Below are 25330 nucleotides of genomic sequence, written 5' to 3'. Positions count from 1 at the left end.
GGTTTCATAGTAGGGGGGTGAAGTAGACCAAGTATGAAAGGTGAGGGGTTAAGTAGACTTTTTTCTTCTTTTTTTGGAAGGAAGAAAGAATATCAAGGATTACGTGAAACCGAGCAACCAGACCACCTTCCATGCACAGCGCCACAATGCTGCATGCAAATAGGAATGGTGCATGTGCAATCAAGAAGAAAGCCATGCAACCAATCAGGAAGAAAACTGCCATCATCAAAGATCACACCAACCACAAGCGGCACATTAGCATGGCTCATCAATCTCTTCTCTCATCTCCTACAACTAAAAAGAACAAAAGTAAGACAAGTTTTTGGTGCGACTTTTTTTGGTCGCTCCTCCCTTCCGGCCGTGTGATACCCCGCGCGATAGAAAAAAGAAACTGTCATCCCTGCAATCCCCACCTGCTATGAAGGAAACAAATCGATCACCTGAGGCCACATGCATGCAAGAAAACAATAATCATGCATGGAAGAAAAACAATAATCATGCATGAAAAGAAACAATAATCATGTACGGAAGAAAACAATCATACATAGAAGAAAACAATAATCATGCATGGAAGAAAACAATAATCATGCAAGAAATGAAACAATCATGCATGAAAGGAAACAATAATCATTTACTCTTTTTCAAATATGGGTCTTCATTTCGGAGCCCTTCATGCAGTTTAATAATGGCTAGGGAGCTAGGCTTGCGAGAACTTACTCTTAATTATGTTGCGAGCTAGGGATTAGCACTTCAATGGGTGTCTTGGTTGAGTTCTATAATTGCAAAAAATTGATGGTGCTAATAAGATTGGTAATCCTGTAACTCTGCAGTACCTTTCTTTTTTCAAAAAAAAGAAGGGCAAATGCTACTTATGGTCGAATCCATGTTCTTTTTGTTGTTTTGATTTGATGCCCACAACCCACATGTGTAACTTTCAGATGTGTTTGTAAAGAATCAAAAGAAGTTGGCCTAATGCCAACCTTTCTTGTCGTCTTTTTTATTCTTTATATTTATACTAGGTAACGTGCTCGTGCATTGCTACGGGATAACTAACAATTTATACTAAAAACACATGGATTACACGATAAGATAACAATACTGTAGAAATTAAATACCAACGTTAAAGTGATATTTAATCCAAAAAGCAAAGTTTATGAATTTAACACAGTCACAAAGTGCGAGGCATCACAGGCTCACAAACTCTACTTTATAGACCTTTTTGTGATGCGGCTACGATAATGTTTTATATTGGCAGGAAGAAATCTCCAATATCCATTTCTTTCATTGTAATCCATTTATCTGGACAATGTTTGAGGTGAGGGCACGGTCATAGTTTTTAGTAGCTTTGCGATATTGTCTGAAGCTATGAGATGATTGATGTCTTGCAATGATCCTTTCATTAATTTAGTTTTCTATCTATGTTTAATTGTTTATTCAGTCTATTTTATAGGCATGTCGGTAGATAATGGATGATAAAATTCAAGCATCCATAATTTATCTCTTTGACTTTGAGCATGAGTTTTGTTTTTATTTTTTAATTGATATATTATCCTTTTGTTTTTACCATAGCGTTAGCACGGGCATGCATAAAAAACGAAGATGTCTTTACACTGCAGAAATCTTTTAAAAAGATCATGCATAGATTATTCTTGTATTGAATATTATATATATATACAGTCACCTAAATATTCTAATTAAACTATAACATTTTGAATTAGGATACGAGGTAAGACATGCAAATAGATATTTCAAAACTACCTGTAGAGTCCAAAGAACTTAATAAATAAATTCTTCTGTAGGCAATGCAAATTCTCTCTGATCTTTCATTTGGTGTAGTTAGTGTTATCATAGTACCCGCATGTATTTATGGAAAATAAATTATGGACAAAATGTGAACACTTTTTAGTGCGACATTCCAACATGGGTCCATCGTCCTGTTAATATCCTTGAGGCAAATCACATAAAGAATGAGAGTTCCTCTATGAGATTGCTCACAAGAGACTCAAACTTATATCTGATCATGGTAATATTGAATTGCTTTGCATCAAAAACATCGACAATGATAAACGGGGACATAGGTTTTAGTATGCATAGTGGAGAAAAACTCAATCTTAGCCTTCTCAGCAGCTTTTTTAAGCCTTTGCAGTGCTAACTTATCCTTACTCAGATAGTCAAAAGGTGCACCATAAAATTATGCAGCACTAAGAAAAGTGTCACCATTGGTTACCTTGACCTGAAAAATATGTCAAAATTAAGAATTACAACACCTAATTCAACATCTTAGAACAGACATTCAAGTGGATACCTTATTCTACAATATATGTCTGTGTGGAATAGTCCTAAAACCACACATATTTATACGGTGAGTATAACATACTTTGTTTTAAAATTTTATTAGAGATTTTTTAAGACACGCAGTATTATCCATGTGACATGCACTAATATTTATATATATACTCGAACCTATGTGTACAGGATTATATAGAGATGCAGCAGAACTTATTTATGGATTTATTGGCGCATGAAAGAAATAGATATCAGAGAATTCTTTCTACTGATATAAAATATTATCTTAGCCATATCACGAAAAAGTCTATACAGTAGAGTTTGTGAGCCTACGACACCGCGTTCTCTGTGACTGTATTAATTTTATGAACTTTGCTTTTTGAATTAAATATCACGTTAACGTCGGTATTTAATTTAACAGTATTGTTATCTTATCGTGCGATCCATGTGTTTTTAGTACAAAAGATTTAGTTGTCCTATAGCAACGCACGGGCACGCTACCTAGTCACGTCTAAAGACTAAAAAGTGGACACCGTTTTGGTGCGACAATCCAGCGTCGGGTTGTCGATCTGCCTACATGCAATCCCATGTTCGTTATCCCACCCGACGGCGTCGACCCCCATAATGGCCCACACGACGCTTCTTCCCTAAAACTGCCACTCCACGCGAGAATCGCGTGATCACGTCAAACCTACGGCCAAACGACGTCCACCCATCGTAAGCGCTTGTGAAAAAAAATCTCAAATTGCCTGGCTGAATAGGAAGGAGGGGAAATAGACGTCCATCTAGGCGTAATTAACGCTCGTGAAAAAAATCTCACGTCTCCTGCCGACCAAATAGGAAGGGAAGAAACGGACGTCCATCCGGCTTAATTAAGGCTTGCGAAAAAATATGTCACTTCTCTTTTCTAAAATCACATTACATGCAAGCCTGGATTTTCATATTCTCTCCTTCTTCTCTCTTTCCTTGTAGCGACAACCGCATAAAAGAGAGGCAGACGAGATCAGACGCCATATCCTGCTTCCCCACCCCACCATGAACCATCGTCGCTCTGGCCGTCATCGATCATCGTAGTGGATCAATCATCGCATAAGCCGCCGTCGTCAAAGGATCAGTACGTCTCTGCTAGCGTTTTCCACCGCTGTTGCCCTCTTGGTAGGGCAAAGTCCACTGTCCTCGTTAGTTTGACAGTTTGGCCACCGCACCCATCAATCTCGGCAGTACTAGGCGTAACCGCACATAACCCCACCTACCGCATCATCACCTAGGTATATATGTCTCCAAAAACTTTCGTGGCCAATTGTCACTTGGTTAGTATTCAGGTTGCTTCTCTAGCTTTCAAGTGCAATTTCTGTTTGGATATTCCCTATAGTATTCAGGTTGCTTCTCCCGCTTTCATTTTTTAGGCCTCCATTTAGGTTCTATGTCATCCAACTAAACAAGCCATTTAGGAGCAAGTACCGCAATACAAATTTATATTTTTGTTTATGATAATTAATGTTACTTTAGCTTTAAACAATAATTGTTTATATGCCGGGCCATACTTTCATAAATAGGACAGCTGCAGGTGACATATTAAGATCGAGTTTTGTCCTGGCAGTTTGCAATAAGATTGTTTTGATTTCTTAAAAAAATAAGATTATTACGATTTTATGTTAAAACTTAAATTATATTTTAATTGTTCACGCATCATGAAGACGGATTTATAAAAAAACAAACGGTTTGAACATCTCTTAAATTATATTTTAATTGTTCATGCATCATGCTTATGTCGACCCTGTGCATGCTGGAGCTTTGGCCAGCAGATGACAGGGCAGTGGCTATAGGAATTAATATGCTCTATTTAATTATTCTTTGCAATATTATTTGCTTGATCATAAGGCATAAGAGCAGGAGAGCATAAAAGTTCTGTTTTAGTTCAGTAGTTGAGTCATCTTGCGAACAGAAACACAGTGCAATTTATTCATGATTCAAATTCTGTGTTTTTGGAGCTTCCTAGAATTTTTGTTCTGATCCACATATAGTTTTCGTGTTGCAGAGGCTGTAGTACTAGGAGCAAGAATGTCGCAATAGCTGGTATTGTTGTGGTGGTTCCCACAGTGTGTAACTATTTTTGTGTTATTAGTAGTATATATTTAGTTTATGTGCACTTACTACCAATAAATTAATGAACATGCTTAAGAGAGGGTATATCATCATTTTGTTTTCTTTTGGGGAAATATATGCATCATTTTGGTATTCAAATCGAGCAGCGGTGATCCAGCCCCGAATGGCCGCGCTAGGCCGGCGGGCGCAAACTTCGTGGCACTCGCGTCTGCCCGATAACGTAGCACTCGTGCATCCTCCTCTCCAGCATCGTCTCCCTCCATCCTCCACCGCCGCAACTACTGGGACAAGCAAATGTGCGATCTTAACACCGGAATCGGCTCCCCTCGCGCCCTTGTTCCCCAAATTCATCGCCTTTGATCTGATCTGTGGTTTTGTGTGGTCATGGATTGCTTGTGATCTCTTCGTTGGGGCGGTTTCCTGGTCGGTTACTGACTTAATGTTGCGGGCCAGAAGTGGGTTGCTAGGTTGTGGTTCTTACCGTCGTGGACCGCCAAATCTAGAGCCTAGAGGAGAGAGGAGGCCTCCATGCCTCGTCGATGTTCGGTCAAGGCTATCCATGTAGAATGAGCTGTACTTTGATCAGCTTCATATCAAGTGATGATTTTGAGTAGTTAATACCTTCTTGCCAGATATATTTTAATCTACTTAGGTAGTGGGGAAATAACAAAGGACATAGGAATACCTCTATATTTTAAGTTTTCCTTTTGCATAATACTATATAAAACTTGACTATGAACAGGGGCCATGGCAGCTTAGGAAGCCATCTGCAGGGATCATCTCCTATTCCAGAGTCACTGAAAAATGTTCAAGTGAAAAAAAAGAAAGAGACGCTTCTTGTTTGACTACAATGTCTATCCCTTCTTCTATATACAACACCGAGTTCTAAAATCTGAATTGCATTGAAATTTTGCTTGCCTCCAGTAACTACTTGTGTTTTAGAAAGGGTGAGTAGCTTTGTTGCAATTTCATGATCTCTGACTTCTTAGGTATGATAATCCCATTATAGCATGATAGAATTATAGTATGTTCGTTACAAGTCTTTTATATTGAATTAAATAATTGCCTACATCTCATTGAGTTACTAAAGGAACAATGTTTCAAAGCAGTAAAGGCATACTAAACTGGATCATAATTCAATACTAGGGGCATATGGGTGAAGGCATGTTATGTTATTATCTAAATATAAAGAAGGGTGACCTTGGTATACCAGTCCTGTATGAAGCAAACTGATAATTCATGGAGATGATTAGTTTTAAAAGGTTGAGGAATCAATTAATCTTGTTATAATGATATGAACTTTTATGTGCGTATGCACAAATGTACAATAATATAAATGCATACCTTGATGATTGCAAACCATCGATGAGAGTTTTAGCCATGCACAATATTTAATTTATAATATTGAACATCATGCTCGTATTATTGTTTTTTAACAATACAACACGTTCATGCTCAAATTATTAGGACATTATTTATCCTGTTGCAACGCATGGAAAGGTTTAGACAGTAGAGTTGGTGAGCTTGCGATGCCGCACTCTCCGTGAGAGTGTTAATTTCACGAACTTTGCTTTTTAATTAAATATTACTTTAACGTCGGTATTTAATTTCATAGTATTGTTATCTTATCGTGCGATCAGTGTGTTTTTAGTACAAAAGTTATGTTAATTTCACGAACTTTGCTTTTTTGGATTAAATATCACTTTAACGTCGGTATTTAATTTCACAGTATTTGTTATCTTATCGTGCGATCTATGTGTTTTTAGTATAAAAGTTTAGTTGTCTCGTAGCAACGTACGGACACACTACCTAGTTATTATTATTTTTTGAACGTAAGGGAGAACCTAATTATTATTGCTGTAAAATGGCATGGCAGCAGTTGTAGTTATAATTATTACATTATGATGATAGTTTATGTGAGTGATATAAGCGTATCCATGGTGTTGAGAAATACTCAATAGCATCTGGTGGTGTACATGTGTGGAGGTGGGCGTAGCAAGGGACGGATGGGGGGCGCTCAGAAATTTATGGCGGCCCCGCCACGTTAACGCTACATGCCTCGCTCTGCTAAAAAAAAACATCTACATGCCTCGCTGACAAGTGGGACCTGCCCCTCCCACCAGTCAGGCAGCTGACGGATCCGGCGTAGTAACTCTACTCTGCCCCCACCGCCTCAACTATCTCACTGACCGGTGGGACCGGATGCTGGGTCGTCGGTGGGCCCGTTCTGTCATTGCGATTGCCTCGTGGTGGGAGTGCGTGGTAATAAGATCCTTTGCGACAAGAGAAAAATCACGAGTCAACATTAGCGTGCTTGAGTGACAAGAGAATCGTCAACGCTACACTCTCTACGATTTCATTGTGTACATGCCACATGCATAAAACTGACAAATTTACATTTTCACCGAAAATGACTCTCACAACGGGTAAGATTAACTAAACGTCTATCATCCCTGTCTGTCCTCATATAAAATTAAAATTAATTAATGCCCAAGACCTCATGCGCCACTTTGGATCATATCTTTGTTCGGGCATTTAACGATGCTCTTAAATAATAAAAATTCACAAAGATTTAAAGATGGTGGATGAGAATCCGTTCTCTATTTACACTTGGCTTTAAAAAAAAAAACTTCTCAACTGCTCTCTATTTAATGTGCACTATAATTACTTGTTGCCTGGTCCCATCAGAGTCACGCTATCGAAAATTAAAGAGTGGAAGCTAATAATTAAGAACTTTACGAACCAGACTAGCTTTGCTAGGACAAACCATGAGTTCTTCCCTTGTGCATTTCGCTTTTAACTTTGGTGGCCTTGTAACACTTGTAAGATTGGCGGAGTAAGGCCTATTTGGTGCTCGCCTATAGATGCCCTGCAGGAGAAGCGGCCACACTAAAAGTAGGGTGGACAAATTATATGTCAAACATTTGGCAAACTTTTTTTTTCGTGTGATAAGGGTCGGCGGCATCGCACCTCAAGGAGTAGAGCAAACAGGTGACTAACTTCTGGTAGAGAATCTGTGATGCGATGTGGTGCAGTGACCTCTGACTGTGAACCAAGCGCTTCCTAACTTGCAAGGTTTTCTAACATTGCTATAATGGCATGTCTGATGTGACCATGAGGAATTCAAGATTTCAGATATTTGAGATGATCATGTCTAGTAGTTAGGTGCAAATGGTAAAAAAAAAATCTGTATCATTTAATTCCTAAAGACTGCAGTCAATACTTAAGATTTCTATCCCTTTTCTATGGATTCAGTTAGCGCGTAGGAGAAGTGGAGTCTGAAACCTTCTTCGTGTAATAAAAAAACAAGCAAAGTAGAAGCAGGACGACAAAACAGGGTGTTACGCTGACGTTTCGAATAAACTGATCAGTTAGTTTAATATTACTCTTTCTTATGCTAGATAATATCCGATTCTTTATGATGAGCTCCCATTTTTTCTTTTAAATAATAAAAGAGAGACCAAGAAGAAAGGTGCATTGCATTATTATATGGACTGATTTATTATACGAGATACGTGAAATTGTAATTAAATTGTGCAGACCGTCGCAACTGGGGGGTTTGGGAGTCTCTGAACTTAGACTCGCCGGCTACGCTCTACAAACAAGATGGCTGTGGCTACAGAAGACGGACCAAGATCGAGCCTGGAGCCAACTACCCATCAAGGTTGACACAAAAGTGCACAGGTTCTTCAGAGCATCCACGCTAACGGTGGTCGGCGATGGAAGGTCCACCCTCTTTTGGGATGATAACTGGATCGATGGTCAGTCAGCACAAGATATCGCTCCTGCCCTGTCTCAGTTCGTGCCTGCCAGAACGCGCCGGCAGCAGACGGTTAGACAGGGATTGACTGACTGGCAATGGGTACGCGCCATCGCTGGAGGCATTTCAGTTCCAGCGATCGCCGATTACCTATCGCTCTGGGAACTCACGGAGGGCATCCAGCTCTCTGACCAACCCGACAGAACAATCTGGCGCTGGACACCGAGTGGCTCTTACACGACCAAGTCTGCATACAACATGTTGCACACAGGCGCCATAAAATTCCGTGGGCACAGACTCATTTGGAAGACCTGGGCGCCGCTCAGAGTAAAGATCTTCCTATGGCTGGCCTTCCGACGCAGACACTGGACTGGGGATCGTCGTTTGCGCCATGGACTGGACGCAAGGGAGCAATGCTATCTCTGTGACCAAGCTCGGGAAACGATTGACCATATCGTCGCATCATGTCCATATACCAGGGAGGTCTGGACAATCATCCTCCATGCCTTCGGTCGACTGCTCCCGCCGGCAACTCAATCCATCATGTCCTGGTGGCGACGGCTGCGCACAGACTGGAATGGTGTGCAATGTTCCGGTATTGACTCCCTCTTTGCGCTAGGATCATGGGAAGTATGGAAAGGACGGAATGCGCGCTGCTTTAGAGCGGCAGCTGTCGCACCTATCGACCTCTTTTCGGCCATCAGAGCAGAAGCGGGTCGCTGGGCAAAAGCCGGAGCTTCAGGATTTCACAGCTTGGCGATGCCAGGAGCAAGATAGAACGCGGCGACAAACCGTGTTCGCAGATAGTTCTTAACGCCTATGTAAACCCCCTTTAAGTTTCTGTTGTCGGGCCGGCGTAGGCCATTTATAATTTAAACTCTCTTCCTTCTTAATACAAATGATACGTAATGCTCTTGGCGTATTCGAGAAAAAAAAAACAGTGGATTCAAACAGACCTTCACAAATTTCCATGCCTAAAAAAACGGTGATGTACGGGAAAAAACAATCACCTTCAACGGAGACGGACATCCGCATCCGCATCCGCATCCGCACGCCGTATAAAGTCCAGATGGCAGGCAGGGAGGCAGGCAGGCGGGCGTTCCGTGAACCCGTGACACCCGTGTCCCCGTGAGACGAGACGAAGAAAAGAGTCGCGGCGGCGGCGGCGGAGTAGGAGCTCAACTCATCAATGCCTAGGGTTTGATCCTCCCTCCCTTCGCGCTCCGCTCGTGTTAACCACCCAGCCCCCCACCACCCTCCCACGACGATGGCTTCGCCGCACCCGCTCAGCTGGGCCGACGCGCCGCCCTACCACTACCACGGGACGACACCCCAGCGGGCGCCCGACTCCTCCGCCTCCTCCTCCGACGGGGCCGGGCCCCGCTCGCTCTGGATCGGCGGCCTGCTGCACTGGATGGACGAGGACTACCTCTACGCCTGCTTCACCACCTCGCCCGAGGTCCGTCCCGCTCCCGCCCCCGCCCCCGCCCCCACTTCGATTCGATCAATCTACTATATATATATTGCTGTGCTGTTTGTTCGATCATCATCCGTATCTGTTTGGTGCTGGTGTGCGCGGTGCGCTTGACTTCCCACCCAATTCGCGCTACCGTTGCACTGGGGCCTGGGGCCTCCTCAAATTCTCGTGTGCTCAATTTTTTTTATTTTAATAATACTAGCAACTCCTAGAAGCCAGGCTGGATCGTGGATTATTTACTGTGAGCTGGTTCTCTAGAAGAGAAAAATACTATTCCAGGTTATAATTCACGATGGTATACGATCGTGCTGTGGCCTGCCGAACATGCTGCTACAGTGCGTCTAGGAAGGAACACCCCCTGCATAAGCAAGCAGTCAATTTGTTGATTCATTCTTTCTTTTCGTGTCGCTGCGGCAATGCACTAGTAGTTTAACCCAAGCCACAGGATTGTGGCCTAATCGTCTCAAAGTCAAAGCCACTGCATTGATTGATTTGTTCATTTATTTAATGGCCGTCGCTTTCCTCATGGTGTCGTGCACACATATATTGATATATGCTCAGCTTTAGTCTAGTTTTGTGCCAACCATGTGACTCATCCATCATCAATTTCCCCCATTTATTTATATGTAATTGATTGATTGATTGATTGATATACTACTACTGCCACTCCACCTGTACTGTAATTACCTCCTTATTACTACTGTACTAGTACTATCATCTATCACGCCTGCCCAAATTGGAGTATTATCCTCCCCTGTTTTCCTTTCATTGTGATACCAATACCCTGAACCTCAGCATTGATGTTTTGCACTGCAGTAGCACGTAGATTGCTATTAGTGTTCCACCTATGTTTCCTCCTCCTCCTCCTCATTATTATTATTACTACTATTACCCTATCATGACTCCCAATTTCCACTTGTTCCCTCAACATCTTCGGTTCCTGTGATGCAGCTTCTTTCCATTGTCATCAGACGGAGCAAGCAGACTGGGCAATCAGAGGGTTTTGGCTTTCTCAAATTTGCTGACCATACCGCCGCTGCTCAGATTCTCAAGTCTTACAATGGTCAGAAGATGCCTAACGCTGTTCGAGATTTCAAGCTCGACCCAGCCATGCAGCAGGATGCGCCTCAGAGGCACGCCGACGACGATTCCTCATCTGAGCATTCCATATTTGTTGGGGACTTGTCCTATGATGTCACAGAATACATGCTACACCATCTGTTCAAGACCCGCTACCCATCAGTGAAGAGCGCAAAAATTATCTTTGACAGGTTCACTGGTCGCTCAAAATGCTTTGGCTTTGTTCAGTTTGGAGATGTCAATGAGCAGACACAAGCACTGACAGAAATGAATGGAGCCTACTGTTCTACCAGGCCTATGCGGATTGGACCTGTTCCCAACAAGAAAAGTACGTACCCATATGACCTAGTAATCTGCGGTTTAGCTTCTTTGATTGATTTTAGCTTCCTTTGTTTCCTTGAGTTGCAATGCCTCAAGCATATATATCTGTGTAGGCTGTTCCTCTGAGTTGCTTTCCTCCAGCATTAACATATTTTTGCTGCCGTCAAATTTAAGTTTGTGTGAACTTTTTTAGCCACTAGAAGTTGCAAAGTAAGGATTATCAGCACTGCTTGCTTATTAGGATGCCAGTGGAGCCAGTTCACTCTATTTAGATTTCTCATTCAAGGAGAGGTCTTTGTGTACCGCATTGTCGTTTCTGTTTCTTTTGGCTCTTCCTTGTTTCATAAAGCAACAAAATACAGTGTGTGTTGTAAAATCTTAAGTTATTTGGTCACAAGGACCTCCACGCAATGATATTCCAGGTGGGGGTTTCTCTCCCCCTCTGTTGACTGTAAAAAAAAAATTGCTTAATGCTAAGACAGTATATACAGATGTTCTCGGTACACTTTTTGTAATGTTGTTGCATTGCAGTGTATTAGTCTATTGCTACTTGGCTTGTGGCGCGTGAATGTAAAATACAGATCAGTCAGAAATCTAGAATATAGGATAGGATGCATTAGCATTACATTGTCCATGAGTATTGTTGGGTTAATCACAAATACTTGTGCATTCAAGATTCAGAGTAGCTAGTAACTATTATATTAGCCTGAAGTAGCAGTCCCAATAGAACCATTTAATCAGATTTTTTGTCATATGCAGATTTTTTCCACAACAAACAAGGGGCTGAGTCTTATCATGATAACAATTCAAGGGTCAGTACATTTTTTTCGCTTTTTGAAAGCAGTCAGACGGAAGAACATTTAACATAAGGATGTATTTATTGCTTGCAGCTATTTGTTGGGCAACTTGACCAAAGTGTCACTTATGAAGATCTGTTGCAAGCCTTTCGTCCATATGGAGAGCTTATTGATGTCAAGATATTAGCAGGGAAGGGTTGTGGGTTTGTCACATACTCTAACAGGTAATCCGTTTTCTGTCATCGCAATTTCAAACAGTAGATGGTGGACCTGCAGTGAACTAGCTGATCAATTTCCTCGTCATGACTGTTAGAGTAACTAGGAATAGTACCACATTGTCTAACCACGTGAGGTGTTAGTCCTATGTACTCTATATAATCAGCCCATGAGGCCCAATGCAATACAACACAATATCCACGCATTATACACCAATTATATTCTCCTTCATGGAATGTAATCCGGTTAGTGGGCCTGCCTACCTGGGCGCCCCACCTAGCCTATATGTAAGCACTGTGTTTCCCTGAGAAATATATCGAGTATTCACTCTTTCATGGTATCAGAGAGGTTACGATCCCCGTAATCACCGCTTCCGCACAACCCTAACCTAGCCACCGCCGACGCTGGGCACCTCCGCTCGCCGGCTCCTACCCCCTGCACGCGCGCCCCCGCGCCGTGCCCTCCTCTACCCGCGGCCGCCGCTGACACATCGCCGGCCCGCGATCCCGATCCGCCGTGTTCGCGACCACGTGATCCGCGCGTCGCGCTCGCGTGATCCCGCCGGCCCGCGTCCCTCGCCTGGTCCCTGTCTCTACCCCGCCGATGGCAGAGACCGAGGCTGAGCGCGCCGCCCGTGAGGCGCAGGAACAGCGCGACCGGGCGGCCGCAGCCGCTGCAGCTGCCGCCGCCCGCACTGCCGCCCTCGACGAATATGAGGCCAAGCACGCCGACGTTCACGCCAATTATATTCTCCTTCAATGACTTCAAGCTATATGAGAACTCTTATAATTTTTTTGTCACATGTGGTTCGTACACAAACCGCAACTGTAGAATTTGTGATTGCAAGAATGTAAACTTTGGCTGTGTCGTGCATCTTTTCAGCTGGCTCAGCAAAGCCCCCTCACATGTTCTAGGCAGGAGGACTGACTTACGTGTTTTAGGGCATCTGCAGAGGAAGCCATTAGAATGCTAAATGGAAGTCAACTGGGAGGTACAGCCATAAAAATTTCATGGGGTCAATGTTCTGCTGACAAGCAGGTAGTTTCCGTAGCTTGTTTATTTGCTACGTAGAAACTAATTTCCATCCAAGTTTTGTTTGTTTACATGCATACTCTTCCTGCACAAATATGGGCAGGCTCAAAGGAATAGCGGCGGCTTCGGTTGGTCTCCTCAGGATCCCTATGCTTATGCTCAGACAGGACATCCAGGATATGGATATTACCAACAGCAGCTGCCCACAGTGCAGGTAAATTTTTTTTGGTTAGAATCAGGAAGAAGTATGTCTTCAGAGATTTTAATACATTGTATTTGTTTTTGTAATAAAGTCGAGTATCAGAGATTCATTCAAGTATAATGAGTAGTACATTATATCTTTGTGCAGTGAGATCATGTGAAGAAAGATGTCAGTCACAACGAACAGGATGTATAGGGATTTTTGATCGATGAAAACTGTCACGTCTTTTTTTTTTTGGAAATAGCTTCCTCCTTTGATTGCGTTGCGGCCGCAGCTGTATCCCACGACGGAGGCCCCTGTGATGCCTGGGACGACAGTGTTGCTATTACAGACATCGAGAATTTGGCCCCTTGAATGAACCTGTTGAAACAGAGGATTTGGTTTGCCTGAGTTTTGCTGTGCCATGGATATTACTGTCATGACTTGGGTTCACACTTAAGAGCGAGTTACTTGTAACACCTGAATGAAACAAGTTGTAGGTTGAGGCAGTAGACGTACTTACATATTGTTTCGTGTTTTTTTTTCTTTTCTTTTTGCCTGCGCCGGTACTTGCATGCATATGTGCAGATGTTTCGGCTACACTGCCTTGAGAGGGCATATGTGGCACCTTGGTCTCAGCCTGCCCTGGCACATCTGGAGCTCAGGTATAGTAACAGCAAATTTGGGCGTCCAACGGATGCATCCCTAGCGGCCGCCCCCAGCCCACCGCCGCCGGCCGCCATCCCGGCGCTGGCCGCCCAGATCTACCTGCGATGGGGCCTGGGTCACCGGAAGTGACGGGAAGCCTGGCGGACGGGAAAGGCGGCTCCTTTCTGGAGGCCAACCCGGCGTCGCCGTCTCCGCGCCGTGGCCGGAAGGCTGCCTCAGCCCCCAGCTCACCCACCCTCTCTCCGGTCATGGTTGGAGGGATGGTGGACATGGTTGGAGGGATGGTGGACGAGACGCTGGTCGTCTTCGAGGACGTCCTGGATGACGAGGAGGAGGATGCGGTAGGCTTGGGCAGGCCCTCATCGTCCTCCCCCCGTTCTTCCCCACCCATCGGTTAGCTAGCAGGGGTAAGTTTCAGCGTTGTGTGGAAGACCCCGGTGCAAGTAGCTCCGACGACGAACCCGTTTCTTCTGCCACGCGCTCGTCGTACCTGGACGCTGCTCGCAAAGCTCTCCGGGCCACGCCTCCACCGCAGGTAGGGGCTCCAGATGTAGCGCAGTGCGCTGTGGAGGTAACCCATCCGGTGCTTGCAAGGGGGAAGCGGCGTCATCGGCATAGGACCGCTGCGTCCAACGGCTGTTGGACATGTCGGTGCGAAAACATGCTAGACGCGCCGGGTGGACACGCAGCAAGTCGGAATGATCAGGAGATTTGCCTGGCTTCAATGCAGAACCAGTTAATCCTGTGAATTTCCGAAGACGTGCCAATCAATTTGACCTGTAATTAACAAGGAGAGAAAGTTTATCAGTAATTTAGGGTGGAACATATCGGTTTTGCCCAGACAATTCCAAGTGTGCCGCTTCGGAAGCAGGCAAACGAAAAAATCGACTAAATAGCCGAAACGAGAAGAAATCGACTATTAAGGACTGTAACGCTCGCGGGTCATGATTGATTTATAGTAACGAATACAATGCACCCAGTTTTAATGGTCTTTTCCCTTAGGCTATCAATATATGCGCGTCAAAGATACATCATTGGTTAGATCAGATTTAATCAAATACATGGTGTAAAGCCAATGAATTTGATAAAAAGGGATATACCACGCAAACAATCGAATGTTAAATATAAAGAGATCTACGAACTGTCTATATCTAATTCATTACCACCAACAGTGAGGTTCGACCGGATCGATGCAGCTATGATGATGACAATAATCTAAAGCCAGAAAATCCATAAAAACGACTATACGTCAACAGATTCATGAAAGCGTGTCATATCTGTGAAAGTGCAGGCGAATTGGCTAAAACAGCCGATGCATGCATAGCAATCAAACAGAGTTAGTGTCTCGATCACGAACAAAACCACTAATCGATAATCTCTAATCTAAAGTCTTATCAGTGAGGTTCGACCGGATCGATGCAGCTATGGTATTGTCATTAGATTAGATCTCACTAACTAGCGAGTTCATCCAAGATCGAAACATGTCTTTGAATGCGTACTATGCTTGATTGGAGTAGAGATAAAATAGTCAATCTAGCAGAATTAAACCATCAATCATGAGATTCATAGTGTGATCAGACTAGAAGACGACCAATTGTGATGATATGATACCGATCTATCTCTATCTCAATCAGACGACTTGTTATGATTAATAGAACATTAATCATAACAAGATCGATAACTGGTGAATCAACCAAAAATAGCAAAAAAGATCTTACCGATCTTAGCTGGTTCGACAACTGGCGATATTGCATTAAACAAGTTATTTAACACAAGATCGATAACTTTGATCTATATTATGATTCGTAAGAGATCAATCAGCTGATGCAGCCTTATGAATAACAATAAAGATCGATAACTAACTTATACTAGAGCTCATAAGAGGTCGGCCGGATTGATGCAGCCTTACAAACAAAAGTATAAGCCATAACGGTACTCACAGACAAGCCGGAGGTTGACCAGATCGATGCAGCCCTACTTGTTGAAGAACTCATCGAGATCTACAGTACTCCTACTACTAAGGGTTGGCGTAAAGCCAAAAAAAAGTAATTGGTATTGATTGATTGGATGCCCTTTTTACAATAGCCGGGGTCCAATATTTATACCCGAAACCTAAGTATGAATCATACTCAAATACGACTCATCAAAATCTTTGGAATAAAAGAAAACATTCCTAACTTAAGATAACTTGGACCATAATCTTTTCCTTTTTGTAGAGTCCGACATATTTTTCCTGACGCCAACCGTAGCTCATTGACGTTATCTGCTGATGTCATCCGAAAAGAGCTAATCCCGGTACCGCATATGAATCAGCTGATATTGATTCTTATATAATCGATTCCTTGATGACACAATCTTAGAAGCTTCAAGTTCCCGCGTTCTTCTTTCCAAATTTTGGTTTAAACATGACTCAACCGTTGAGTGCCGTGCAAGTGCCCGCGTAGCGTCGCCTTTGCAGCCAGCGGTGAGAGTTCCGGGGCACAAGCGACTCGGCCCGCGGCGTGGGGCGCCCATGCCTGATATGTTTCGGCAACCCTATCATGGGCCCAATGTCGACGTCGATGGATTTTAGATTGTCGAGTCATCGTCACCAACGCTATATGGGGAGTACGACACCCAAACGCCACCGTCCCATCCTGTCGGAGCTTGTGGGTCTCTGCTTCAACTGCCTCATGCACGACCACATCGCCGCTCAGTGTCGCTCCCCGTCCTGCTGCCTACGTTGCTGGGATACCGGCCATTGGGCTAGCGCGTGCAAGCGTGGTCGTTCACCAACGTGCAAGCGAGGCCCTTCACCGACGTGCAAGCCTTCATCCTCGGTGGCGCGTTGCCCCAGTCGGAGCACCTTTGAGGAACGTCGCCCCGCTGGTCCGAGGCTATCTAACTTGTCATCGGAATGTCATGCTGTGGCAGGTCAGACACCGACAATGTCATCGCCTTGTCACGTGCAGTGGTCGTCCGCGCCGTCATCGTCGTCGCAACAGCACCACAATAGCAGCCTACCGGTATCACTGCCTCTGGGTGGTGTTGATAACCGTCCCAAGGTCGAGGTCTTCGTTGTTCAGAGGAACGTGGAGTTCGCCGCATCTAGAGTAGACCTCTCCCTTGTCTCGTCGCACTCGGTGGTGGAGACCAGCCTACCGTCACACCGGAGGAGTTCCAGGCACACCTTTCCTTAAGGTTTCGTGTGTCTGTGGGCGTGGCCAAGGCCTGTGCTTGGCTCAGGGGCCCCTTTGCACACGAGTGTTAGCAGGACGACCACTCTGGCATCGCTATGCAGGGAGGCAAGCAGACACAAGCGGTGCACCCTAAGCCTGAGCTCCCAGTGGACCATTGCTCTAAGGTTCAGCGTTGGGAATTCGATCCCATGCTGGTTGAGGTGGAGGCATGTCTGACCAAAAGGCCACCTCAGGCAGGCTTCACGAGTTAGGCCATGTCGAAGGTGGCCCAGGTGGTGGACCTGTGCCTTTTAGGCCTAGACGAGTACGGCTCGGGCCAAACCTCACCAAGGCCCTCACTCTTGGAGCTGAAGCAGGCTGGGGGACCCCCACCCCCGGTCTAGGTCAACCTCCCCAGCAACTAGGAAGATGTAGATGGAGGCGGCCCAGCCACACCGGCTGTTGATGGAAGAGCGCCTGACGCGACGACCGCAACGTCGACCGAGGACTTCATCGCTGCATTCAAGAAGCCGCTCACGATGCCTGTCTTGTCGTCGCCCGCACGACTGCAGCTAACCCAGGTGGCCTAAGCATGGGTGGGGGAGCTGGACAACTCAGAGCTCATCCCTAAGTGGAGCGCTAGGCTTGCCGCCAACAGCTGGCACAGGGAACAGAAGCTGGAGCCTCAAGCACGAAAGGGGATGATGAAACATCTGGGACTAGAGGTGGAGACTGAGCTACCCAATGAAGCCTCCTTTGAGGAATTCTAGACTGCCTTCACCCTCCCCTTGTCGATGTCAACGTGGGAAGCCATGTGTGGTAGAACCGCCTAATCTAATGCCCTCTCAAGGGTACTTGTCTTCCATTAGACACTGAGTACCCAAATGAGGATACTAAACTACGTAGTTCTATCGAGCACACCCCAAGGGAGAACTCGAAAATCCATATTTTTCTGTCAGGATCATAAATGAGAGTATAAAGCTTACAACATCTTTAGCCATTTCTTACATCACTTTGTTACAGTAGCATAATATTACCTCAATTGATTATAACAGCGGAATATAACAATGTTATCAGAGTTTTCAGCGGAAATGTATATAACGACAAGTTTAAGTGCTAACATGAGGAACATTTATATACATGGAATGATAACAGACTGTAAGTCTTTTCCTTTGCAAAAACATTTTGTGAAAATTTTTAATGAGCTCTATGTTAGCAACGTAAGGAAATCCTCGCTGAGCCCACTAGGAGGTTCCCACACTCAAGTGTAGCTTAACCGTACCTATCACCTGCAACAGGGGGAATAAAACCCTGAGTACTTAATTGTACTCAGCAAGACTTGCCCGACAGGAGAAAGTAAAAGACTCCAAGGATATGCAAGACTTATTCAGATTGCTGGTTCATTGCCTTTGCGGGAAGCATTACTAATAGTGCATCCTGATGTTCTAAGTTTCTAGCAGTTGTTTTTAGTTACTTAGCTAACCATTCTAGGTAAGCACCTATGCTACTTTCAAGCATGTGGATAAGCAAACAGAACTATTTTATCACCTTACAGTTCTAGTTCTTCCTACGGTGCTAGACCATAGCCAAGTCGGTACCGTCTCACAGAAATGGCGATTCGTGAATCAATGTATCCTAGCTAGGTACCCTGAAACAGACACCCCGCTTGTACCCCAGGCACAAACGAGACCAACCCATTCCACTCCTGTCATGGGGTCTAGGTCCCCATCCAAACTTGGACTCCAAGCCCCCACACTTGAGACCCGGTCTCAGTATGGTGCTCAGACCTCCACCTAATACCCACCCCTAAAAGTCAGTCTGAAAAGAGCCGAAACCCATGATAAGATAGTAACAAGTCTTCTCGCCCCTATAAGCAAGTATGTGCTCAGGTTAATAAGTCTGTGACCTGACTACCATCCACAGCAACGGACGGTCCTCAATCGACACAGGCGGAACAAGTGCAACCCGAGCCTCGCTCGATTGCCTAACCGAATCCAGATCCAAAGTACAATTCCGCTCGGTCTCCTATTAGCATCCATATATATTTCATGGGATAGTATATATAATAATAATATTTTTTCTATCTCTCGCAAGTGACATGTAATCACTCGACTTCTACCAGGGTCCTAGGGCATAGCAATCTACACGATCCTGCCATACTAGTAAGACTCATAGGACAGGGATTTATATATATATATGTAAGTGGGTTTCATTCAACTCCTTAAAACTTAATGCACAAACATAACATAAAGTGCAGAATGATAGGGGTTGTGCACCGGGGCTTGCCTAGGCAAGAGGTAACCAAGGATTAGCATTCGGTCGTGGTAACATATCACCAAGGCACCATCTTTTCTGCTACTCCAGTTGACTCCATGATCCATCGTTGTTCCTATTATAATATACGTAGATGCAATGCTGTAGGGTCGAGATGGTGACTAGAGGGGGGGTGAATAGTCGTTTCTAAAACTTAATCGTGCCGGCTAACCGAAACAAGTGCAGAATTAAAACTATCGGTATAGCCAAGACTACACCCCTCTATATATGTTCTCTAGCACCTCGCTAAGATCCTAATTAAGCAACAAAGGTGCCGGGCTAGCTAGAGCTCACCTAACCGATTTTAGGAGCAAGGTCACACAAACCTATGCCACTAGTACTTCAAGTAATGAGGGAGCTCCTACACATGCTAGTAAGCAAAAACACAAAGCCAACTAAGCTCACTAGCAATGCTCAATAACAAGGCAACCAATGCCAAATTAGAGAGCGCAAATACTTACCTACACAAACTAAGCAATGTGACTAACAAGATTACACAAACCAAATTAGCCACACAAGGGAGCTACTTCTATGCTACACAAGCAAGAAGGTAACTAGTGAGCTACATAAGCTAACTAATCACAAGAGCAACTACACAAGCATAATGTATATAAAAGTAATCACAAGCTTATGTAAGGGGATTGCAAACCAACGGGAAGAACAAGGTTGACACGGTGATTTTCTCCCAAGGTTCATGTGCTTGCCAACACGCTACGTCCCCATTGTGTCGACCGCTCACTTGGTGGTTCGGCAAATAATTGGCATCACCCGCCAAGCCCGCACATCGGGCACCGCAAGAACCTACCCTGAAATTGAGGGTAGCTCAATGACATGCTCAACTAGAGTTGCTCTTTGTGGCTTCCACGGGGCGAGCACAATGCCCCTCACAAAGCTCTTCTTCGGAGCACCGCACAAGCTTCTTGCAGGCTTCGATGGAGACCACCACCAAGCCATCTAGGAGGTGGCAACCTCCAAGAGTAACAAGCACCACCGGCTTGCAACTCGATCACCTAGTGCCACTCGATGCAACCACACGATGCAATCACACTAGAATCACTCTACTCACACAATCGGATGATCACTATCAAGCATATGTAAGATGGAGGGCTCCTAAGCACTCACAAGTATGGACACAAAGTCCCTCGAGGTGCTCCACAATAGTCATGGCCGAGACATCCTTCTATTTATAGCCCCACGGGCTAAACTAGCCGTTACCCCTTCACTGGGCAAAACTTGGGGTGACCGGACGCGCCGGTCGAAGTGACCAGACGCAGGACCTCAGCGTCCAGTCAACGGATGCTCACCACGTGTCGCCTCTGTTCAAACACGGTCGCTCGATCTCAATGGTCAAGTGATGACTAGATGCGCTGCTGCGAAGTGACCGGACGCTAGACCTCAGCGTCAGGTCGTTTCTAGTAAGCATCCAAAAGCGAGAAATCACGACCGAACGCGTCCGGTCATGCTTGACCGAACACACCCAGCGTTCTGTCACTCAACGTCATCATACGTCAGACTGACCGAACTCAGGCCCTGAGCGTCCGGTCAGTTTTTGCACCAGCATCCGGTCATGAGACTAAAATAGCGCGCCCTCTACTGCCATTGACCGGACACACCGGTCCAACCAAGACCAGCGTCCGGTCACTTACAGTGACCTCCGTCTTTTCTATATAGGGCGCCAGTGGCACCATCAGACTGTCCGCACTCTACAGGTGGACACTCCACCGGTGAAGTTTCTAACCCTTGCTCAAATATGCCAACCACCAAGTATATCACCTTATGCATATTTTCACAAACATTTTCAAAAGGATTAGCCACTCAATTTGCCACGCCACTTAATCCTAGCGATGATGCAAAGTTAGATCACTCGAGTGGCACTAGATGACCGATATGTAAATAAGTTTGCCTCTCTTAATAGTATGGACATCTATCCTAAAACCCAATCATCAACTTCTCTATACACCTATGACCGGTGAAATGAAATGCCCTATGTTATACCTTTGCCTTGCGCATTCCATTTCATCTCCTCCAATGTCGATGCAACACATGCACCAACATGATCAACAATGATATGATCCACTTCATATCATCACGTGATCATATTGGTTCATCAATCTTGACTTCACTTGCTTTTCACCGTTGCCTTCATCCATCGGCGCCAAGTCTTGCTTAAGCTTCACCGCCACGCGGTCCATGGCTCCAAAGCCTCCAACTTGCCCTTCACGCTTGCAACCGGTCCATCAAGCCAAGTCATGTCTTGATCTTCTCCACCTTGATCACATGACTCAATGTCATGTCTCGTTTGCAATGAGCTCCTTCATCATCACATGTGTGAGCTTTGCAACATCTTCAAGCCATTTTAACCTTCATGGCATATGTTGCTCACACATATGTACCAGTGGACTAATCACTTGTGTATCTCACATAAACATAATTAGTCCACCTAGGTTGTTACTCAATTACCAAAACCACACAAGGACCTTTCAAACGCAAAAAACATAATTAACCCACGGCAACCACAACTCTAAGAACACGATTACGCCTCGCAAGCTAACAAGCTAGCTCTAACGACTAGCGTACTAGACTACGTATCCACGTCGTCAGGTAAGGCTTTGTTTCTAGAAAAATATTTTAGTCCAACAATCCCAAGGTGTTTTGGCTTCTTATTGATTAAATTTATATATTCGAACCAGGGCTCATTTAGCTACCTTAGCAAATTAATTATTATGGAGCTACAAACATTACAGTGAGCATTTAATAATGTTAGGATTTTTTTGTAAAATTCTAGAGCCAACACTACTACCAATAACTCAAATAATTCCTACAAGTTGATGTTTTAACAATATTAAGTGCTTCCAATTAATTAGATTACTCTTGAAATTTCTATGAAACTATGTGAACAAAATACACTAACAGATAGATCATGATTTTGGGAACTGAACAAAATTGGTCTCATAATTTTTGGTCAACTACACAAATTTCTATTGAATTTACAAGTTTCGTTTTAGAACTAGTTTAGGAAATGCTTTAGAAAAGAAAAGGGGCGGTGGTGACTTAATCGGCCCAGCAACCCAGCGTGGGTGTGGCCACGCGCGCGTCGTGATGGCCCAGCGCAGCCCAAGACCGGAAAGCCCGTTCGCGCGCTCGTGTTTTGCAAAAGAACCCCTGGACTAACCGGTTATTACGCGGCGCCTCTGATCACTATTGCACGAGAGATGTGTTTTACATTAAGGACCTTGGAACATGTTACCTTTGCAATGGGGCGGTCCCTGGCGTACCCGCGCACGACGGCGCGACACACTGGCAGTAATGCGCGGTTATGTCGGGCGAGCTAGACCCGCTGCGATAGGAATAAAGGGCTGACCACCATCTATGGCTAAACCCACAAGCATGGATGGCAGTTGGGAACTCAGCGACGTACTGTCGGGAGCGGCAACAGCGAGCGGCTAGCCACGGTAGTGGCGTGCCTGTTCCGACAAACCTATGCACTCTCGGAAGGGTAGAGGTGGAGGAGAAGCATCGGTAGCTCACCGTGGTGCACGCTCCAATGACGGTTGAAACAGGGAAGCGCTGGGGCGGTCTGGCCACGTGCGACCAAGCAAGCGGTGGCTCTCCAAGCGTGGCACTATCGCGTCACCGCACGCACAACGAGAAAACAAGCCAACCTGTCACGAGCATCAGCTAGAGTTGATCAACACGAGTCCCGAAACGCCACCAATTGGGTTCTTTCCCCATAGATTGGGACTTACCCCCGATCCACTGGCTACGGCGGCGCCCATGGTTGTCGGTAGAGCTAAATTGGCGGTCAGTAGTGTTTGACCGGGCATGCCAAAGATGGGACACCTAGTTGCCTTCTTATGCCACCTACTAGTACGAGGAATCAAACTATGAAGCCCTGAGCTAGGCGAATTGGAGGGCAGAAAGGCGGAGCTCTAGCCATGGTCATGTTGTGGAGAGTGCACTCGAGTGCGACAGGAATAAAGGGTCGACCACCATCTACAGCTAAACCCGCAAGCATGGATGGCAGTTGGGAACTCAGCGACGTACTGCTGGGAGCGGCAACGGCGACCGGCTAGCCATGGCAGTGGCGTGCCTATTTCGACAAACCTATACACTCTCGGAAGGGTAGAGGTGGCGGAGAAGCATCGGTAGCTCACCGTGGTGCACGCTCCAATGACGGTTGAAACAGGGGGAGCGCTGGGGCGGTCTGGCCACGTGTGACCGAGCGAGCGGCGGCTCTCCGAGCGTGGCACTGTCGTGTCACCGCACGCACGACGAGAAAACAAGCCAACCTGTCACAAGCATCAGCTAGAGTTGATCAACACGAGTCCAGAAATGCCACCAATTGGGTTCTTTCCCCATGGATTGGGACTTACCCCCGATCCACTGGCTACGACGGTGCCCATGGTTATCGGTAGCGCTAAATTGGCGGTCAGTAGCGCTTGACCGGGCATGCCAAAGATGGGACACCTAGTTGCCTTCTTATGCCACCTACTAGTACGAGGAATCAAACTATGAAGCCCTGAGCTAGGCGAATTGGAGGGCGGAAAGGCGGAGCTCTAGCCATGGTCATGTTGTGGAGAGTGCACTCGAGCATGGGTGAGCGGATTAAGATGGGGCGACTCCATTTGATGGTGGTAGCTTGAACACGTGCACATAGGTGATGGTTCATGGGCTCGGCGCAACGCGCTTGAATGGAGCGGCAAGACCTGAGCGGGGGCTCATCGGCGTCAGCTAGCGGGCGAGGCAGGGAAACATCTCGTCACCACAGTGATTGGGGTCGTCGACCCAAGCATGGCAGCAGCGGCATACTTCCAGAGACTCGACATGGTAGGTAGGATGAAAGGTGGGGCGAGCGCCACGATGGCAAGACAGTGATAGCCGCAGTTTCGCCACAACCCCGCACATGGCTCGGTGGCTGGCTTTGGCGCGCGCACACCACGGTCGGGTGACCAGACCATTGCCAGCTGGGTTGGGCCATGCAAGACCTGGGCGCACGCGCGGGCCGGCGACCGTGGCTTGGTCACAATGTGACTCCAACGCCACCATGCTGTGCCCACGGTGACCACAAACCTAGTCCGAACGGCTGCCCTAGGTGACGTGCACATATTTCAAAGCGTAGCAAAAGTCACTAACGATCACAGTTGAGGTTCAACTAACTCCCCTATCATAAAGTCCATATTGCCAACGACCTAGCAACGCCATCGCTATGACCAGAGGACCACCAGGGAATGAGGTAGATGGATGCCAATGTGAGCTCGTCGCTCTGAACATCAGTTCGCCAACAGAGCGCCAACGACACAACTTTGATACGTTTTAACGAGGTTCAGGCAATTTTTGCGAGGGTATCATGGCACCCAACACCACTACCACCTAAGCCATGCTCAACTACTCACTTAGAGGCAACCAACAGTATGAGAACATGAAGTTAGTGTTTAAACAATTTGGTTAGAATTTGAATGTCAAAACGGCATTGTCTACCATCATTTCTAGACTTAGAAGAGTGCAAGGTTCGGTTAGAACTAACAACCATTAGCAGTTTTGTTGTAATTTTTAATATGTCTAAACCTTATTAATTTCAACCAATGAATATTTCACTCAATAGTCCATACTACATACTAACCCATAGGAGCAAAATATTTAAGCACCTTTTAACTATTTTGCTCAATATAATTCACCAAAAATGACATTCGTAACCTAAGTTCAATTTCTTGTTGATTCAACGGAAAGTTCTAGCTTAAATTTCGGATTCGATTTTTGAGCTCCCAAAACCCTAGTTAACAATATCCACTTCCCAAAATTAAAGTTGTATTCTTATCTACACTATCTGCTCACCATTTTTACATAAGCACTATATATACGTTATATTTTGTTTTTATTTTTAGAAATTGTTTTTCGTTGCCAGGGTGTTTTAACTTGTTAAAATTCTAAAACTCA

The 25330-nt window shown here is 45.3% G+C and overlaps 1 protein-coding gene across 4 annotated transcripts; it reads left to right on the top strand.

The window, feature by feature from the left end:
* Positions 1-9251: 9251 nt before the first annotated feature.
* LOC136544949 (polyadenylate-binding protein RBP45-like) lies at positions 9252-13784 on the top strand. Of its 4 annotated transcripts, none has more exons than XR_010780876.1 (7): positions 9252-9611; positions 10581-11037; positions 11790-11842; positions 11921-12051; positions 12985-13034; positions 13179-13289; positions 13425-13784. XR_010780876.1 is itself a non-coding variant. In XM_066537004.1 (7 exons), the coding sequence occupies exons 1-7, from the start codon at positions 9420-9422 to the stop codon at positions 13425-13427; spliced, it is 1044 nt and encodes a 347-aa protein (XP_066393101.1). In that variant the 5' UTR covers positions 9252-9419; the 3' UTR covers positions 13428-13784. The 4 variants fall into 4 exon arrangements, 2 of the variants coding, with proteins under 2 accessions (XP_066393101.1, XP_066393102.1); XM_066537004.1 differs by having other exon boundaries at positions 12985-13081; XR_010780875.1 differs by lacking the exon at positions 13425-13784 and having other exon boundaries at positions 12926-13081.
* Positions 13785-25330: the final 11546 nt, after the last annotated feature.

This window comes from Miscanthus floridulus, chromosome 3 (assembly GCF_019320115.1).
Source record: "Miscanthus floridulus cultivar M001 chromosome 3, ASM1932011v1, whole genome shotgun sequence".
NCBI classification, from domain to species: domain Eukaryota; kingdom Viridiplantae; phylum Streptophyta; class Magnoliopsida; order Poales; family Poaceae; genus Miscanthus; species Miscanthus floridulus.
The sequence above is the reverse complement of the archived record's forward strand: the minus strand, read 5'-3'. Positions and strand labels throughout refer to the sequence as shown.

Coding starts and splice junctions, on each gene's coding strand:
- LOC136544949 (XM_066537004.1), top strand. CDS start 9,420: ATGGCTTCGCCGCACCCGCTCAGCTGGGCCGACGCGCCGCCCTACCAC. Junction 9,612..10,580: donor GCTTCACCACCTCGCCCGAG/GTCCGTCCCGCT, acceptor CCTGTGATGCAG/CTTCTTTCCATTGTCATCAG. Junction 12,052..12,984: donor TTTGTCACATACTCTAACAG/GTAATCCGTTTT, acceptor TACGTGTTTTAG/GGCATCTGCAGAGGAAGCCA.